Source organism: Amblyraja radiata, chromosome 34 (genome assembly GCF_010909765.2).
Source record: "Amblyraja radiata isolate CabotCenter1 chromosome 34, sAmbRad1.1.pri, whole genome shotgun sequence".
NCBI lineage: Eukaryota > Metazoa > Chordata > Chondrichthyes > Rajiformes > Rajidae > Amblyraja > Amblyraja radiata.
Window position 1 is genome coordinate 20,659,430 of NC_045989.1, and position 20,593 is coordinate 20,680,022.

General features: G+C 45.6%; 2 protein-coding genes across 17 annotated transcripts in view; both read right to left on the minus strand.

Moving 5' to 3' along the window:
* The window catches only part of myo5c (myosin VC), a 74,691-nt gene extending 62,857 nt beyond the window's left edge, over positions 1-11,834 (minus strand). For both annotated transcript variants that reach the window (XM_033050061.1, XM_033050060.1), the window contains exon 1: positions 11,610-11,834. In XM_033050061.1, coding sequence (XP_032905952.1) covers positions 11,610-11,636 — 27 coding nt within the window. In that variant the 5' untranslated portion in view covers positions 11,637-11,834. The remainder of the gene's footprint in view (positions 1-11,609) is intronic.
* A 5,847-nt stretch (positions 11,835-17,681) lies between these two features.
* myo5a (myosin VA) overlaps positions 17,682-20,593 on the minus strand; it is a 132,432-nt gene continuing 129,520 nt past the window's right edge. For 8 of the 15 annotated variants that reach the window (XM_033050429.1, XM_033050426.1, XM_033050428.1 and 5 more), the window contains 2 exons: positions 19,618-19,698; positions 17,682-18,519 (listed from right to left, as the gene is read on the minus strand). In XM_033050429.1, coding sequence (XP_032906320.1) covers positions 18,367-18,519; positions 19,618-19,698 — 234 coding nt within the window. In that variant the 3' untranslated portion in view covers positions 17,682-18,366. The remainder of the gene's footprint in view (positions 18,520-19,617; positions 19,699-20,593) is intronic. The other 7 variants (XM_033050437.1, XM_033050436.1, XM_033050430.1 and 4 more) reach the window with 1 other exon arrangement.

Genomic DNA, 20,593 nt, shown 5'->3' on the forward strand with positions numbered 1-20,593 from the left:
CACCCGCTGAGTTTCTCCAGCATATTTGTCTGCCAGAGGTAGTTGAGGCAGGTGGTATCGCCATGTTTAAGAAACACTGGGCAGGTACATGGATAGGACAGGTCGAGAGGGATATGGGCCACATGCAGGCAGGTGGGACTAGTGTCGATGGGGCAGGTTGGTCGATGTGGGCCGAATTACCTGTTTCCACACTGTACGACTCGATGATTCAAGTCAGGAAATAAAACCGTATTGAGCATAGCCTCAAAGTGCTGGCGTAACTCAGCAGGTCAGGCAGCATCTCAGGAGGAGACTTTTTTCTCCAGAGATGCTACCTGACCCACTGAGTTACTCCAGCACTTTGAGACAATCTTTGATATAAACCAGTACCTGCAGTTCTGTTTCTATAAAAACGCATTGAAATGTTTCAACTAAATGCATTTTTAGTGCATTCACTTTTTATAGGTTGAAGATGAGAGGGGAGAGATTAAATACGAACTTGAGGGGCAACTTTTTTAGTTTTGAGATACTGCGTGGAAACTGGCCCTTTGGCCCATCAAGTCCATGCTGACCATCGATCACCCGTACACTAGTTCCATGTTATCCCACGTTTATACCTTGCACACTGGGGACAATTTGACAGAAGCCAACTAACCTGCAGCTCTTTGGAATGTGGGAGGATATCGGAGCACCTGGAGAAAACCCACGTGGTCACAGGGAGAACGTACAAACTTTGCACAGACAGCACCCGTAGTCAGGATCGAATCAGGGTCTATGATGCTGCAAGGGCAGTAACTCTACCACTGCACCACTGAGCTAGATAGGGCTCTTAAAGATAGCGGAGTCAGGGGATACGGGGAGAAGGCAGGAACGGGGTACTGATCACGGCCATGATCACATTGAATGGCAGTGCTGGCTCGAAGGGCCGAATGGCCTACTCCCGCACCTATTGTCTATTGTCTGCCCTAACAGAGTGATGTCACAGGGAGTGCAATGAGCTACTGGAGGAGGTAGTTGAGAAAGTTCCAATAAAAAAACATTTAGGAGCTATTTCGACAGGTGGATAGGAAAGATTTAGAAAGATATTGGGCCAAATAGGAGAAATTGGAACGAACTTAGATGGGGCATCTTGGTCTGCATTGAGTTGGGCCGAAGGGCCTGTTACCGTGCAGTGTGTCTCTATGCCCACTGCTGTTGTAGGCATTCAAGACGTTCACCCTCCTCATCCTAAGAGGGTGCATGCACTGAATCACTCTCTCCCATTCTCGGGGTGATAGGACCAAACAGGGAGAAAACGCACAGATCTGGTGCTCCTGAGAATGGTGACATGTTCAACACAGAAAATCAAAAAAGGAGTTAATAACTATAAATAAAAAGTTTCGATCATTTTCAACATGAAGCTGTCGTTCAGATGTTGACGGTGAAGTCCAGAAAAGGAAGGTATTCGAGAACTGGAGCAAGATGTACTTGTACCATTTAATTTCTACAAAAAAAAATAAACCCTGGCACCTTTGGCGTGGGATTTGGAGCGGGGCCCTGGACGATGAAGCTCAGCGATCACGAAGCCGTATCTGACAGCGCTCCGGGGATTTATATGTGCTTGCAATGACCTTTAGGTCACCCCTTCAGAAGCAAGAATGCAATGCTTCTCTACAGCCGAGTTCCAGGCCACTTAAAGGAGCCTCCAGACCTGCTATTAGTTTAGTTTAGTTGACAGATACAGCATGGAAACAGGCCCTTCAGCCCACTGTGTCCATGCCGACCACGATCACCCCGTTCACTAGTTCTATCCTTAAGGGCAATTTACAGTGGGCCAATTAACCTACAAACTGCCACGTCTTTCGGACGTGGGAGGAAACCGGAGCACCCGGAAGAAACGCATGCGGTCACAGGGAGAACGTGCAAACTCCGTACAGACAGCACCCATATTCAGGATCGAACCCGGGTCTCTGGTGCTGTAAGGCAGCAACTCTACTGCTGTGCCACCGTGCTGCCCTGAGGTGTTATCAGCACCGTAACGTATTTATCACGAGTACGCTGCATACTCACTGTATACCCCACGCCATCGCCAACTCCCACACCAAAAGCACCCATTGCCAATACTTACCCACCACCCACCCACTGATCACTGAAAACTCCCCCCCACCAAACAGCTGTACCTTAGTCTCCCCGTCCCCAACTCCAGACCCCAGTCCCCGGACTAAACCACAGCCTAGGAGTCTCCTGCCATCCTTCACTCTGCACCAGTGCAGTGCACAAAGGTCTATCTCCAAGCAGCAGACACACACAAACTGGAGCACTGCTGTACAACCACTGGGCTCCACCAGCTTGCTCAGTAACTACACAAGCAGTTTGCATGTCATCCAGTCAAATCAAATTAAGCCGCACAAAGGAACAACAGGCAGTGCAACGAGAAGAATACCAGAGTGCAGAATATACCATTACATCATGGAAGCAAAACATTTACAGAGAAAAGGTCCAAGGTCCACAATGAGGTAGGGTGGAAGATCGGGACAACTCCCTAGCTTATGGGAGGGCCGTTCGTTAGTCTGATAACATCTTCATGCTAATCCAGATCTAGATCCACGTACAGGCCCACCACTAATTTTCCAGCACAACTTGGTATCAGAGGCTTGCTGGATTATCCATTTTGCCAGGCCAACAGGCGTCACATAATAATGAAACAACCAATCACTCCTGAGTCACTAATTGTGCCCCTTCCCACGTCTGCTAGAAACTTAAAGAAAACGAATATTGAATGTACATTAAACGTGCTTACGCTTGACACCACAACTGTCACCAGAATCAAAGCTAAGAAGCCATAGCTAGGGTTACATGTAAACAAAATGGGCGCCACGGTGGCGCAGCGGTAGAGTTGTTGCCTGACAGAGCTCGCAGCACCGGAGACCCGGGTTCGATCCCGACTACGGGTGCTGTCTGCACGGAGTTTGTACATTCTCCCCGTGACCTGCGTGGGTCGTCTCCGAAATCTTCGGTTTACGGTGCAGGTTTGTAGGTTAATTTGCTTGGTTATAAATGTAAGTTGTCCCTAGTGTGTGTAGGATAGTGTTAGTGTGCGGGGATCGCTGGTCGGTGCGGACTTGGCGGGCCTGATTCTGGGCTCTATCTCCAAACTAAACTAAATTACAAACATAACAAGCTAAGACTTTCACAAACCACTACCACCAACAACTGTAGATGTAAACAAATAACTCTTTCGAGATGGAGAGACACGGCCTGAAAGGGAGGAGCCACGCACAGCGCCACCTGTGGCTACCCATGGGGTTTCAAGTGCACTCTCGCCATTTTGTCCGGATTATAGGAGGTGCTGGAGCACCAGTAGTCGGACAATCAGTGGTGGACCTGTAATGACTTCCCTCTCAGGCAACGCCAACCATCCATCTTGCCCGACAGCTTTAATGATGTGGAGAAACATCACCAGGATATTTGCTTCTCAATTGGTTAATTCAGGGACATGGAGGTGAAGCAAACGGGTTTTGTTTAGGGCCAGATAACTGGGACGTAAATATCTTTTGCGGCAGAACATGCAGAGTCCTACAGTGTGGAGAAAGGCCCTTCGGCCCAACTTGCCCACGCCAACCAACATGCCCCATCTGTACTAGTCCCCCTTGCCTGCATTTGGCCCATGTCCCTCTCAACCTGTCCTATCCATGTACCTGTCCAAATGCTTCTTAAACATTGCGATAGTACCTGCCTCAACTACCCCCTACAGCAGCCTCGTTTCATGCGGCCACCACTCTTTGTTACCTCTCAGGTTCCCATTAAATCTTCCCCCCCTTCACCTTAAACCCATGTCCTCTGGTTCATGATTCCCTTTCTCTGGGCAAAAGACTCCATGTATTTACATCGATCTAATCCTTGCATGATTTTGAACACCTCTATAAAATCAATCCTCATCCTCCTGTGTCACATAAAGTCCTAGCCTGCTCAACTTATCCCTACAGCCCAATCCCTTGAATCCTGGCAACATCCTCGTAAATCTTCTCAGCGTTCCTTCCGGCTCGATAACATCTTTCCAATAACATGGTGACCAAAACTGAACACGATACACTCACTAACTGAGTGTTAACCAACTGGTCCAGAACGCAGCCGCCCGACTCATCACCCACACCAAATCCTGGCATCACATCACTCCAGTCCTCAAAAAACTTCACTGGCTTCCCATCTCCCACCGGATCACCTACAAAATCCTGGTCCTCACCTACAAAGCCCTCCACCATCTGGCCCCCCCATATCTCACTGACCTCCTCTCCCCCTACCAACCCTCACGGTCCCTCAGATCCACATCAGCCGGTCTCCTCTCCATCCACAAGGCCAACCTCCGCAGTTTTGGGGACAGAGCCTTCTCCAGGGCAGCTCCCAGGCTCTGGAACTCCCTCCCCCAACTGATCCGCAATTCCGTGTCCCTCACCATCTTCCAGTCCCGCCTCAAGACCCATCTCTTCACCTCTGCCTATCCTTAGCCCCACGTCCCCGTCCCTTTTCATCTGTGCATTAATTGCCTCATACTGTGTTTTGTATTGAATTCTGTCTTTACTTTGTGTACTAGTCATGTCTCTACTATTTATTTCATTCCCCTTACATGTTTTTCCTCTACATGCTCAATTTTTGTAAGGTGTCCTTGAGACTCTTGAAAGGCGCCCATAAATAAAATTTATTATTATTATTATTATTATATAACTGCAACATGACCTCCCAACAACTACTCAATACTCAACGCCAAGAAAGTTACTTTGGGGAAAATTAAAATAACCACCCACTCAAATGTGTGACAGTGAGAAATCACAGACATTGTCATTGTTGGGTGTGGTGCTCCCTGAGAATGAGGAAAGCAGGAGTATTCTACAAATTTGTCTCGTGGCATCGCACGCAGAGAATGGTGGAGCCATCCAACTAACCCATTGGGTATCGACCAAGTTCATTATGTAAACTAAAGGCACAAAATGTTGGAGTAACTCAGGTCAGGCAGCAGACCTGAAACGTCACCTATCCGTATTTTCCGATATGCTGCCTGACTTGCTGAGTTACTCCAGCACTTTGTGCCATTGCTATGCTGAATGACACTGACTCTAAAAGGTGCAACAAACTCTGTAGTTAACATGTGTAGGAAGGAACTACAGATGCTGGTTTAAACCGAAGGCAGACACAAAAAGCTGGAGTAACTCAGCGAGACAGACAAGGAATGGGTGGCGTTTCAGTTCTGGACTCTTCAGTCTGCTGCCTGGCCTACTGAGTTACTCCAGCGCTTTGTGCCTTTATTCTACATAATGAACTTGGTGGGAAACATCACCTATTCTTTCTCTCCAGAGTTGCCGCCTGTCCCCCTGAGTTACTCCAGATGTTTGTGTCTCTCTTCTGTAGTTAACATTACTAGGATTCATTTTTCGTTCCAGAGTTTTGCAATGACTTGGATTTAAATGACATCTCGTGGGGTTCAAGCTTTTGTCCTGAGATCAAGGGGGGCCCAGACCTCTCAGAGGTGCCATACTTTATGTATGTATGCTATATGTATGTATTTATGTATGTACTTAATCTATGAACCAATGTTGTATAACGTTAGTACCTCCACCAATGTAAAGCACTTTGGTTTTTAAATGAGCTATAGAAATAAAAGTGACTTGACTTGACTTGGTACTTTAACTGATAACGTTGTTACTGAGCAAGTTGGTGGAGACACATGACTGTACAACAGTGCTCCAGCTTGTGTGTCTTCAGCTTGGAGATCGAGTCGTGCGAGAGGCCTTTGTGCACTGCAGAGCGAAGGATGGCAGGAGAGTCCTAGGGTGTGGTTTAGTCCAGGGCCTAGGTGATGGGGGTAGGACGGAGAATTGGGTATGGTGGTTTGGTGGTGTTGGGGTAGTTTGCAGTAACCACTGGGGTAAACAGTGGGTGGGTGCTTAGGTGAGCACTGCATGCTTTTGGTGTGAGAGATGGCGATGGAGTTGGGGGGGGGGGGGGGGGGGGGGGGGGGGGGGATGCGGTGACTATAAATAACACAGCGGCTAACTTAGTTACTAAACAAAGTGGTGGACAATGGTAGTCAGAAAGCAATGGACACTAACCAAAGAAATGAGATATGACCAATAGCTTCCTAACAAAGGGGATGGTTTTAAAAGGAGGAAAGAACAATAAAGGGCGGCACAGTGGTAGAAACATAGAAACATAGAAATTAGGTGCAGGAGTAGGCCATTCGGCCCTTCGAGCCTGCACCGCCATTCAATATGATCATGGCTGATCATCCAACTCAGTATCCCGTACCTGCCTTCTCTCCATACCCTCTGATCCCCTTAGCCACAAGGGCCACATCTAACTCCCTCTTAAATATAGCCAATGAACTGGCCTCGACTACCCTCTGTGGCAGAGAGTTCCAGAGATTCACCACTCTCTGTGTGAAAAAAGTTCTTCTCATCTCGGTTTTAAAGGATTTCCCCCTTATCCTTAAGCTGTGACCCCTTGTCCTGGACTTCCCCAACATCGGGAGCAATCTTCCTGCATCTAGCCTGTCCAACCCCTTAAGAATTTTATAAGTTTCTATAAGATCCCCTCTCAATCTCCTAAATTCTAGAGAGTATAAACCAAGTCTATCCAGTCTTTCTTCATAAGACAGTCCTGACATCCCAGGAATCAGTCTGGTGAACCTTCTCTGCACTCCCTCTAGGGCAATAATGTCCTTCCTCAGATTTGGAGACCAAAACTGTACGCAATACTCCAGGTGTGGTCTCACCAAGACCCTGTACAACTGCAGTAGAACCTCCCTGCTCCTATACTCAAATCCTTTAGCTATGAAAGCTAACATACCATTCGCTTTCTTCACTGCCTGCTGCACCTGCATGCCCACTTTCAATGACTGGTGTACCATGACACCCAGGTCTCGCTGCATCTCCCCTTTTCCTAGTCGGCCACCATTTAGTTGTTGCCTTACAGCCCTAGAGACCAGGGTTCGATCCTGACTACGGGTGCTGTCAGTATGGAGTCCGTACATTCTTCCCGTGACCTGCGTGGGTTTTCTCCGGGTGCTCCGGTTTCCTCCCACTCCAAAGACGTACAGGGTTTAGGTTCATTCGCTTCCGTAAAATTGTAAATTATCCCTAGTGTGTGTAGGATGAAGTTAGTGTTTGGGGACCGCTGGTCGGCAGGGACTCGGTGGGCCGAAGGGCCTGTTTCCACGCTGTGTCTCTAAAGAATGAAGAGCCTTCAGAGTTTGGGGCAGAAAGAATGAGATCTAGAGACTGCGGATAGAAAAGGGGGAGAGTTCAGAACTAATGATGAAAGGGTTGGAGTTCCGTGTACAATCATTTAATTCTGGACTGAAAGCCTAATCCCAGTCAGGATTACTGATTATTTTAACTGGATTTGAATAGTTTGAAGACCTGATGAGTTATAGAGCTGTGCAGCACTGTCTGAGGAAGGGTTCCTACTCAAAACGTCACCCATCCTTGTTCTCCAGAGTTGCTGCCTGACTTGCTGAATTACCCCAACACTGTGTGTGTAGCTTCAGCACGGAAACAGGCCCTTTGACCCACGTTGTCCATGCCGACCTCTTTGGTGCACTGGTTCTAATCCCATTTGCCTGCATTTGGCCCATAGCCATCTAAACCCTTCCTTTCAAAAGCCCTAATCGTAACCGTAACACTATCCGCTTCTGCAGCTTCCTCTGGCAGTTCTTTCCAGATATGGACTACTCTCCAATTGAAAAGGTCACCCCTCCCAGTTCCCTCTTTATTCTCTTCCCTTTCACTTTAAGTCTACGTCCTCGCATTCTAGAACCCTCTACTCCCGGAGGGGAAAAGACTGTGAGCGTTCACTTTATCCATGATCCCTCATGGTCTTGTACGCCTCAATCAGACCACCCCCTCAGCCTTCAGTGAAATAAGTCCCAGTCTATTCAAACTCTCCCTGACACTGTAAGCCCAAGTAACATCCTGGTCAATGTCTTCTGCACCCTCTCCAACTTCATGGCATCCTTCCTATATCTGGATGACCAGAACTGCACATAGTACTCCAAGTGTGGCCTCACCAACGACTTGTACAGCTGGATCACAATGTCCTGCATGTTCACGCGAGGTTACTGGGATGAGAACTGTGTGTGTGGGGATCACTGGTCGGCATGGACTCAGTGGGCCGAAGGGCCTTTTTCTGCACTGTGTATCTCTAAACTAAACTAAGTGGCTGCCATCAATTTTTTGGAAAGTGACTTTGGAGAGTGCAGTCTGTGAATAGTGTCGCCTAGGTGTGGTTTGTAGATGAGTCATAGAAAAGTGGCAAGTGTAAAAGCCTTGAGAACTCCGCAGGTGAAAAGGTGCAGTGGTTGAGTGAGTCACCATTGCTAAACAGGCCTGGCTACAATGGGATGACAAGGTGAAACCATTCCCCTGAGAATATCAACAAGGAAAGGAACCTCAGTCGGAATGTCACTCATGTCATAGCAAGTTCTTCACAGCAAGGACTAGGTAGCTCAGCGGTAGAGTTGCTGCCTCACAGCGCCAGAGACCTGGGTTCGATCCTCACCACAGGTGCTGTCTGTATGGAGTTTGTACGTTCTCCTCGTGACCTGCGTGGGTTTTCTCAGGGACCTCCGGTTTTCTCCCTCACTCCAAAGACGTCCAGGTTTATTGGCCTGGTATACCCGTAAAATTGTCACCAGTGTGTGTAGGATAGTGTTAGTGTACGGGGAACGCTGGTCTGCCTAGACTCGGTGGGCCGAAGGGCCTGTTTCCATGCTATATTTCTAACCCAAACTAAACAAAGGAGGGTGCTCATAATGAACTTGAATAGGTACTCGTGGTTGGGATGAGAAAATGTATTTAAACAGTCTGAAGAAGGGCGAATATATATTAGCATCTGTGGAAGATATGGATAGGAAACATTTTGGGTCAGGACGCTTCTTCAGACTAAAGGTTCTGAAAAGGGATCCTGACCTGAAACATCATCTATTCATGTTCTCCAGAGATGCTGCCTGAACCGCTGAGTTACCCCAGCATTTTTTGGCTTTTAAAAAAACACAGCATCTGCGTTTCCTTGTGTCTATATGGGAGATAATATATCATAAAAATAAAATTAATTAATCCACCTAATGCTAGTGCAAAAAAACATCCAAAGTCCTTGGTGCCATTTTCACTGCCAAGTACCCTCCCTCCCTCCCTCACCTGTACCAATCTATCACTTGCCAGGCAGACACAAAATGCTGGAGAAACTCAGCGGGTGAGGCAGCATCTATGGCGAGAAGGAATTCTGAGACCTATGACCTCTGGTCCTAGACTCTCCCACTAGTGGAGACATCCTCTCCACGTCCACTCTATCCGGGCCTTTCACTATTTGGTGTTTCAATGTGGTCCACGCTCACCCTTCTAAAGTCCAGTGGACAAAGGCCCAGTGCCTTCAAACGCTGATCATACGTTAACCCAATCATTCTTGGGATCATTCTCGTAAATCTCCTCTAGCCCTTCGCCAGCACCAGCACATCCTTCCTCAATATGGGGCCCAAAATTGCTCACAATACTCCAAATGCCGTCTGACCTTATAAAGCATCAGCATTATATTCTAGTCCTTTTATTTGGTTTAATTTAGAGATACAGCGTGGAAACAGGCCCATCGGCCCACCGAGTCCGCGCTGACCGAAGATCCCCGCACACTAACACTATCCTACACACATTAGGGACAATTTACAATTATACCAATTCTACCTACACACCTGTATACCTACCCACCTGTATACCTACCCACCTGTATACCTACCCACCTGTATACCTACCCACCTGTATACCTACCCACCTGTATACCTACCCACCTGTATACCTACCCACCTGTATACCTACCCACCTGTATACCTACCCACCTGTATACCTACCCACCTGTATACCTACCCACCTGTATACCTACCCACCTGTATGCCACCATCCTCTGTGTGAAAAACTAGCACCTCTGGTTCCAAGTAAATCTTTCCCCTCTCACCTTAAATCTGTGTCCTCTGGACCTCTCTTTCCCCTGTAATCTGCTACACCTTCATATGATCACCCCTCAGCCTCCTGCGCTCCCAGCAATCGGTGAAGGGAAATAGACCCGTGATATACCTACACACCTGTATGTCTTTGGAGTGTGGGAGAAAACCATGGATCCCGGGAAAAGCCCACGCAGGTCACGAGGAGAAAGTACAAAACTCCTTACAGACAGCACCCGTGGTCAGGATCGAACCAACTTTACTGCCGCGCCCACCTCTCGAAAAATAAATGCTAGCATCGCATTCACCTTCCTTACTACCGATTCGATTTGTATCGAATCTGTATTCGTACCGTATCGGATCTGGGGGTCCTTGTACATCAGTCTATGAAAGTAAGCATGCAGGTACAGCAGGCAGTGAAGAAAGCGAATGACATGTTGGCCATTATAACAAGAGGAATCGAATATAGGAGCAAAGAGGTCCTTCTGCGGTTGTACAGAGCCCTAGTGAGACCACACCTGGAGTATTGTGTGCAGTTTTGGTCCCCTAATTTGAGGAAGGACATTCTTGCTATTGAGGGAGTGCAGCGTAGGTTTACAAGGTTAATTCCCGGGATGGCGGGACTGTCATATGCTGAGAGAGTGGAGCAGCTGGGCTTGTACACTCTGGAGTTTAGAAGGATGAGAGGACATCTCATTGAAACATATAAGATTGTTAAGGGTCTGGACACACTAGAGGCAGGAAACATGTTCCGGATGTTGGGGGGAGTCCAGAACCAGGGGCCACAGTTTAAGAATAAGGAGTAAGCCATTTAGAACTGAGACGAGGAAACACTTTTTTTCAGAGAGTGGTGAGTGTGGAATTCTCTGCCTCAGAGGGCGGTGGAGGCAGGTTCTCTGGATGCTTTCAAGAGAGAGCTAGATAGGGCTCTTAAAGAAAGCGGAGTCAGGGGATATGGGGAGAAGGCAGGAATGGGGTACTGATTGGGAATGATCAGCCATGATCACGTTGAATGGCGGTGCTGGCTCGAAGGGCCAAATGGCCTATTCCTGCACCTATTGTCTATTGGTTCGCCAATTAACTTTTTGTGAATCCTGCACCGGCGCTCCCAAGTCCCTTTACACCCCCTCCCGTCAAACGAGGGTTGAATGTATTGTTGAACTGTCCATTCAGAGGGGAACAGCCGCTCTCACTGCTGCCTGCTGCAGCATCCTGTTACAGCAGCCAGCTAACGTCATGTCTCTGACTCTCTGCCAATGCACCCGAACACGCGTGAAAAGCCACCACTCTCCCAGACAGACAGAGTCACACCGACAACAGGGAAAGCCATGGGCAAAACAATTGCTTTAACAACGCCGAACCTTAAAACATAAAGACAACTGTTCAGCCGTGTTGCACATGTCAGGGGGAATGGAGCACCTGACCCAGTTCCCAGCAACAAGTTGGAAACTACATGGGGCAGTTTAGTTGAAAACTTCCCTTGCAATGCAGGATTCAACTGTAAACGTTTCTGTTCCATTGCTATTTTATTGTCACCTTCACCTGCTTGCAGTGAAATGCTTTGCTCTGCACACAACCCAGTAAAATCAGAAGCACAGCCATGCATAGGTGAATCAAAACCTTGTTTAGCTTTGGTGCGGGAGCGCAGAGGAAGTGCAGAGAATGGAGTTACCTTGGTGTACAGTTCAGCCACTGCCATGGTCACAGGGAAGGTTGTTCCAACAAGCGCCGGGGAGACTGGTTCATGGTCCGGGGCTGGACGCTCAAATCCACCTGCCCCGCCTTCCCAGTCCTCTCTCCCTGCCTATCTGTTTTAGACACACAAACACACGGAAAGCAATCCGGCTCAGCTTCCCCAAGTCTGAATCTCTCTCTTGTAGACACGACCTCGTGACTGAGGGAGTGCCTGTAACTAACTCCTGTAAGTGGCAGGTAGGTCGGAACAAGGCAGTGATGAAAAAAAAACACTGGCATTTAACCCTTCAAACCTCTGATAAGGACGCGGTGTGCAAGTGAGGCGTGAGATAAGGCAATTTAGCATTTAAAATATAACATATCACTCCAGATTAAATAAACTAGTCACACTTTCATAACTTTACAAGATCCTCGCAAGTCCCACTAAATTAGCTGTGATGCTTTAAGTAACATTACCAAGTAACATTAGTAAGTCCCCAAAAGTTGATCGAATTTGTGTGTAAAAAGTTTAACAGAGAGAATTTTAGCAGTAACTTGCTTTGTGTTCGTGCCGTTTAAATAGTCGTATTAAATCAATTTTAATAACATGTTATTCCATCTTCTTAAAAAAGTCCACGACGCCAGTTCCTTGTACCCCGTTGACAAAGGCATCAAATCGGATAACAGTATTAACTTTCACAGCCCGCGAGTAGACAGACCGGACACAAAACGCTGGAGTAACTCAGCGGGACAGGCAGCATCTCTGGAGAGAAGGAATGGGTGACGTTTCGGGTCGAGACCCTTCTTCAGACCGTCTGAAACATCACCCATTCCTTCTCTCCAGAGATGCTGCCTCTCCCGCTAGAGTTACTCCAGCATTTTGAAATCTACCGTCGATTTAAACCAGCATCTGCAGTTCTTTCCTAAACATTGAAAATAATGTCCTTCAAAAGAAAACACGCTCTCTTTCTTTTGAGAAAAGCAAAGTGTTGTTTCCTCAAAAACATGATTTGGAAGATGTTACAGCAACATAACTTAGTGATCTTGCTTCAACTTATTGCCACTTGGCAGTGTAATAATGAACAGCAAAGACAGACACAAAATGCTGGAGTAACTCAGCGGGATAGGCAGCATCTCTGGAGAGAAGGATTAGGTGACCTTTTGGGTGGAGACCTTTCATCAGACAGGGTCAGGGAAGGGGAAACTAGAGGTATGGGAAGGTACAGAACAAACCAGAGCCTGCATCGATGAGTTATAAAAAGTTATGACCACTGCCCAGGCCATCACCGACTTTGACCCCATTGTCGAAGGGATCTATCGTAGTCGCTGCCTCAAAAGGGCAGCCAAAATCATCAAAGACCCACACCATCCTGGCCACACACCTATCTCACCACTGCCATCAGGAAGAAGGTACAGGAGCCTGAAGACTGTGATGTCCAGGTTCAGGAACAGCTACTTCCCCACAGCCATCAGGCTATTAAACACAACGAGTAAGCTATGAGCTCTGAACTGCAAAAGACTATATTATTATTTGTTATTTGCACTATATTTGTTATTTATTGAACTTTTTCTTTTCTTTTCCCGTTATATACAATGTTTACATATTGACACATTCTGTTGTGCTGTAAAGAAGCAAGTAAAGAATTTCATTGTCCCGTCTGGGACATATGACAATAAAACATTCTTGACTCTTGGAAAGGTGGAGCCCACAATGGTCCATTGTTGGCTGGGAGGTGGTGCCAACAAAGAAACACAAATGGTGAAATGAGCAAGAGGACTATGGTGGGGGAGGGACAAAGAGAAAGGGGATGTAAGGGTTACTTGAAGCTAGATAAAATCAATATTCATGCCACTGGGGTGTAAATATGAGGTGCTGTTCCTCCAATTTGAATTTGGCCTCACTCTGACAGTGGAGGAGGCCCAGGACAGAAAAGTCAGTGTGGGAGTGGGAAGGGGAGTTAAAATGTTTGGCCCAGGGAGACTGAGCATAGGTGTTCAGTTGCCTCTTCAGAGTTTCATCTTAGTTTCCTTTGATCTCTCATTTTCACACCTTACCCTTTCATATCACTAGTTTTCCTCTCCCCTGACTCTGTCTGAAGAAGGGTCTTGACCCGAAATGTCACCCACTCCTTCTATCCAGAGATGCTGCCTGTCCTGGTGAGTTATTCCAGCATTTTGTGTCATTATTCAACACCTGCTTGCCAAAGTGCCATATAATTTAAGGGTGAGGTGTGCTTGGGTTGGGCACGTCAGCAAATTGGAGCAATTATCTGATGCCTTGGAGACTCTCTTAATGCTAGAATTCTGGTGATTGGCTCCAGGACACAAGCTCTCTGTTGTGGAGTGCATAGGTCAGGACGTGTTGTTAGTCAGGGGCAATTCACTGCCGTTGAAATATCAAAACACTGCAGATGCTCTAAAAAAAACACAAAATGTTGGAACATCCAGCAGATCAAGCAACATCTGTGGAAGGAGAAATAGAGATGATGTTTCAGGTCAGAGCCCCTTTTGTTAGAATCGTCCCGTTTGCAATGAAGGCTGTGCAAGGAACTGTAGATGCTGGTTCAAAAGACAAAGTGCTGGAGTAACTCAGCGAGAGGCAGCATCTCTGGGGAACAATGATGGTTCATAAGTTGTAGCAGCAGAATTGGTCCATTTGGCCCATTAAGTCTACTCCGCCATTCAAAACATGGTTGATCTATCTTTCCCTCTCAACTCCATTCTCCTGCCTTCACCCCATAACTCTTGGCACCCATACTAATCAAAGGTGACAATTTGTGTCGGGATCCTTCTTCAGACTGACTGTGGTTGGGGGAAAGCTGGAAGATTGGCAGATGGATGGTTGGATAAAGGCCTCACACTTTTTGTCTTTTAATCTTTAGCTTTTGTCCAACCATCTACCAATCGAACCCCCTCCTCACCTATATCCATCGATCACTCACCAGGCCTTCGTCCTGCCCCCATCTCTCTCTTCACCACGATAATCAGTCTGAAGAAGGGTCATGAACCGAAACATCACCTATCCATGTTCTCCAGGGATGCCGTCTGACCCGCTGAGTTACTCCAGCACTTTGTGTTATGAAGGGTACCATGATTCTACAATGGGACATAGGCAGATGTACATGGAGTGAGTGGACAGAAGACTTGCAAATGGACTTTAATGTCGGGATGTGTAAGGTCAGAGAAGTCATAAAGGCTGATTATTATGTAGATGGCGAGAGGCTGTAACTGAATGAAGTGGAGCGATCTATGTGCTCTGTCTAGTGCGTGAATTACAAAATCCTAGCGGGCAGGTTCAACGAGTTCAGGAAGCAAACTGCAATTTGGCCTTCATTGCAAAGGGATTGGAGTTTAAAGATTTTTTTGCAATTTTACTGATTAGGAAAGAGGAGGGTACTGTAAAGCCAGATGGATGGTTGTGGATGGAAAGGGATGAGGGGAGAAGAGAAGGATAAAAGGGAAATAGAGGATTCCCATAGGGGATAAGGGAATTCTTATCTGATACCCTTTTGTTTCCTTTACACCTCTACCCTTTGTCATTCACTCCACATCTGCCACCTCCCCCCCTCTGTATCCACCTATCACTTGTCAGGCTTTGCCCCACCCCCATCTCTCTTTTCCAACTTTCTCCCCCCCCCCCATCTCTATCAGTCTGAAGAAGGGTCCCAATCTGGAATATCACCTGTCCATTCCCTCCACAGATTGCTGACTGACCCGCTGAGTTCCTCCACCATTTTGTGTTTTTCTTTGCTAATTAATCTTATCGAGTCCACGTCACAAGATTAGAAATTGTTCCGCCAGAGCTGAACGCACGTCTCGGCATCCGCATACAATGGCGTCTTGCGCTTCTTGTGCTTCTTGTGCGTGGTGGTGGAAGGATTGGTGGAAACGGGGGCTGCAATGTGAACGCTCTTTCCTTGACCCCTGCTAATTAATGACCCCACTCATGCATTACACACCAACTTCAGACTCAGTATTGACTTTTAAATGCCACCTGAAATGACACAATTCATTAGTATTGCAGCCAAGTAGTATTTTTCTGCAATGCTTTCATTCATAAATAAATTCACACAATCGGCAAATATCAACCATATAAAAGAAGCCGGTTTATAGTGTTGAAACTTTTATTTTTACAAGTTGGACATTAATTTCCTAAGTCAATATACATTTGCCATAATGCACACAATTACTAATTGCTACAAACGGGAAAGACTAGTGTTTTCTGAATTTTTCTGTACATCAATGTCATACTCAGTGTTTACTACCTGGTTAAACACAATAGTTTTTCAGGTCAATGTCCCTCCTCAACAACATACTATAGCAACACACGTTTTCTTTCATGACCACTGCCGATAATTTAAATATCTCCAGCTTCTTAACACTAACCGCGAGTAATGTACGTACGTTTTATGATACAAAGAAGTAAAAAGCCATATAAAGCAGAAAACTTGAGACGATATATATGTGGGGCAAAACTAAAGTGCATAAATGATATTTCAAAGGAATATGACCTTCATATTTTGTTCAGCAATTTAGTTACTCGTCGAATTCTAAATCAATTCTAATGTTTCGCTTTCTAAACCCAGAATTTGTCAAAATGGCTTAAAATAAAAGTACTGGTTTTGGGAGGAGACAGTGTTGATGAGCGGCAACCGGTAGCTTCGACTTTACCGATTTCCCAGACAATGTTTTTTTAAAACTTAAATCCGTTCTGTCTATACAGTTTCTGCTCTCTTGACAAAAAGCCACTTTGTTTTTTTTTTTAAAAAGATTGCCCAAAGCATATTATGCTTTTGAAAAATGTTAATTTCGGCGAATTGAGCAAACGGGGGAACTGGGGAACTTTATCCGTTAAGACTTAAAGACTGAAATGTGTACAACTGCAAAATGTCGTAAGCAAATCAAATATTCAGTATAGTTTCAGTCAATGTTTCAGTCTGAAGAAGGGTCTCGACCTGAAACGTCACCCATTCTTTCTCTTCAGAGATGCTGCTTGTCCCGCTGAGTTACTCTAACATTTGGTGTCTATCTTTAATGTATAGTCTGATTTGTTTTCAATAATCTTTGTGGATTAAATAAAGGACTGTAGATGTATACAGGGTATTTTATTAACTTCTACCATGTGAGATTTTGAAATACCATACACCTTACAGTTAAATATTAGGTATTCTACCAGGACTATAAATAGGCACATATAATACACCATAGAGACATATAAACCATTGTCCTGAAACCAGATTTCTGAAATTGGCTGGTTGGTTCATGAATTAAATAACTTAAAATATGTAAACAATGAAGGGTAAAACAAGTGTATATATTTTGGCCACGGTGAAGTGGCATTTTAAATCAAATTTATAATTCAGAGTACCTATTGTCCTTTAAAGTAAGACCTCCCAGAATTGATTCTATAGAACAACATCCGAAGCCATTGAGCCAGTGGAATGAAAGCTGTCTAGTCAGATTGATGCCTGCATCTTAACTATTGCAACCTGCATGTAACTTGACCCGAACGTCACTAAATACTGAAAAATGCTGAAAATACTGGAGAAAAAAAAAATACTTCTACTCAGCTTGTACAATTGTCATCTTTAACCCTAATATACACAGTAACAAACAAATTAAAGAGCGAGTCCTGTATTGTGAAGTCTCCACAGATTCCAACAGGGGAGTATTTAAAAGGTCAAACGATATTGTGCCAAATACTGCAAATAAAATGGTTTTGTTCAACTGGCTATAGAAACATAGAAAATAGGTGCAGGAGGAGGCCATTCGGCCCTTCGAGCCAGCACCGCCATTCATTATGATCATGGCTGATCATCCCCTATCAATAACCCGTGCCTGCCTTCTCCCCATATCCCTTGACTCCACTAGCCCCTAGAGCTCTATCTAACTCTCTCTTAAATCCATCCAGTGACTTGGCCTCCACTGCCCTCTGCGGCAGGGAATTCCATAAATTCACAACTCTCTGGGTGAAAACGTTTTTTCTCACCTCAGTCTTAAATGACCTCCCCTTTATTCTAAGACTGTGGCCCCTGGTTCTGGACTCACTCAACATTGGGGATATTTTCCCTGCATCTAGCTTGTCCAGTCCTTTTATAATTTTATATGTTTCTATAAGATCACCCCCTCATCCTTCTAAACTCCAGTGAATACAAGCCTAGTCTTTTCAATATTTTTATATTTTAGTCTGTTGCCAAATATCCATCTGAGAATTTGATTACTTTTGAGCGCTTTTGTGCTTTGTCAGAATTGGACCTTAAAATGTTAACTACACATACCTGCATGAATCAGTTTAAAACGGGCTTGATAAAGGCATAATGGAGACGTGATATATTTTTAGTGACATATTGACGTTACACTGTCAGATGAGTGCAGCTCAACCTATTAAAGGGACACATAATTGGCTATGTAAACACCAACAATGTAATCTCTAGATTATATTCTAACAGAGCTTTGTATTCTACATCATTTGTATATAGACCTTACATAAGAGTTATTCGACAAAATGATGCTATATCAGGCAGTTGTATTCCCCTTAGTTAGATATCTAACAGGTACGATATGACAAACCCTAATTTACAGTTGCTGACTTTGAAGTATATTCACTGAAACTGCACAAGAGCAGTCATCACTGGATATTTACTGCAGTTGCATGAATGTGTTGGGCATTTATTTACAATGTACATTCCTTGTTAACATTGCTCTAGCTGTGTGTGTAACGGATGGATGTGATCGCTAGTTTGCAGAACCTCTCCTCAGACACGTAACAGGAAACCAAGGTTCATGCTGCCTGGAATCTGAATGCTTTCAAGCGCTAAAGAAGATGGATTGAACGGGAACGTGACGGGGAATATGTGTTTTGCATCCATTAGCAACTGCGGAGAGTCTTTTCGATTTTGTAAGCGCACCTAGAGAGAGGGGATGAAAAAAAAAAATTAATGGATTATTATTGTCGGAGTCTTAACGCAATCGGAGTTTACAAATATTCCCCATAGGTTTCAGATCTCTGTACGGTTTAAAAAAAAAAATCAAAATTCAGACATTGAAAGGAAGGTAAATAAAGTTGCTGTCTTACAGAGCCAGAGACCCGGGTTCGATCCTGACTATGGGTGCGGTCTTGTACGGGGCTTGTACAGTGTCCCTGTGACCGCGTGGGTTTTCTCCGGGTGCTCCGGTTTCCTCCCACATTCCAAAGACGTTCAGGCTTATAGGTTAATTGGCTTCTGTAAATTGCCCTTAGTGTGTAGGGTGGAATAGTATGCATTGACTCGGCATTGACTCGGTGAGGAAGGGCCTGTTTCCAAGCTGTACCTCAAAAAACTAAACTAGTTTAGAGATACAGCGCGGAAATAGACCCTTCGGCCCACGCCGACCAGCGATCCCCGCACACTAACACTATCCTACACACACTAGGGACAATTTACAATTATACCAAAGCCAATTAACCTGTTACTCTTGTGTTGCCCTTCCTTCAGTGTCGTAGTGTCTAAATGCTTGAACTCCCCACCCAATATCACCATGGAAGTACATTCGCCAGAGGAACTCAGAGGGTGGTACAGTGGCGCAGCGGTAGAGCTCCTGCCGTACAGCACCAGAGACCCAGGTTCGATCCTGACTACGGGTGCTGTCTGTACGGAGTTTGTACGCTCTCCCCGTGACTTGCGTGGGTTTTCTCCCTGATCTTCGGTTTCCGCCCTCACTCCAAAGGCGTGCAGGGTTGTAGGTTAATTGACATAGTATTAGTGTAAAATTGTCCCCAGTGTGTGTAGGATCGTGTTAGTGTGCGGGATCGCTGGTCGTTGCGGACTCAGTTGGCCGAAGGGCCCATTTCTGCGCTATATCTCGAAACTAAACTAAGCTCCTGCAGTTTGAGATGGGAGCTCATCGCCACCTCCTGCAGGGCAATTAGGGGATTGCAGTAGCACTGTCTTTGTCAATGGGAGCCACATCTCAACACAAATAAAAGAACCAACACACCAATATTGGTATTAGAATTACAGTCTTACCTGAATAGTGCGTATGAATGAGGCAGTTACACGTTCTTCAAATTCATTAACGGGGGTGTATAAATTTAAGACTTTAACAATCTGGCAAAGAAAGACAAAAATGCAGTTACCATGACATGGGTTTACCATTTATGCAGTAAAACCTGTGGGAATAAGATCATTTGATTACCTGTTGGAATCTAATTCTTCCTGACGGAACCATTCATGACATCCTCACTTAATGCATTTCTATTATTACGCCATTCCCAATATCAAAAGATTCACGCAAGCTGCTGCCAATGTGTTGGAAAACCATTATTGAACTAATACATCTTAAAGCTTGAAGCACCCAGCTGCTCGGAAGCCTTTGGCTGCTCTGGGCCTGAACTCGCTGGAGTTCAGAAGGATGAGTGGTTATTCTCATTGCTGAATTACTCCAGCATTTTGTGTCTATCTTCAGATCCATCTGACGTTATAAATAGATCACAGACTGCCGTCACGAGTGTGTATTGAACTAGAAAACACGGCCTTTTAGATGATTTGATTTAGTAGTGTTCAGGCCCTAATCAGTTGATGGGCCCTCATCTCAAACTCTGATCTGAATTTGGAACGCAGGAGGGAGTCTGTGATGGATTTAATGCACTTGTGTTACAGAAAACACAGTGAGCTTTCACAGATATCCACTGCCAAGAGACCCAGTGAGCAGACTGACTGGTTCAGTATCTCGAACGCCCAGGAATGGAGTTGGTAGCCACTGCTCGCTTCATCACAGGTACCGACCTTTCTACCATCGAATGGAGGTGCTGCATCAAAACAGCAGCCAGGATCATCAAAGACCCACACCACACCTTGGCTACACTCTCATCTCGCTGCTACCATCGGGAGGAAGGTCCAGGAGCCTGAAAACTGTGACTACCAGCTTCAAGAGCAGCTTTTTCCCAGCAACTATCAGGCTCTTGAACACTGCACTACACTAAGCTTAGCAACGATGATCTTA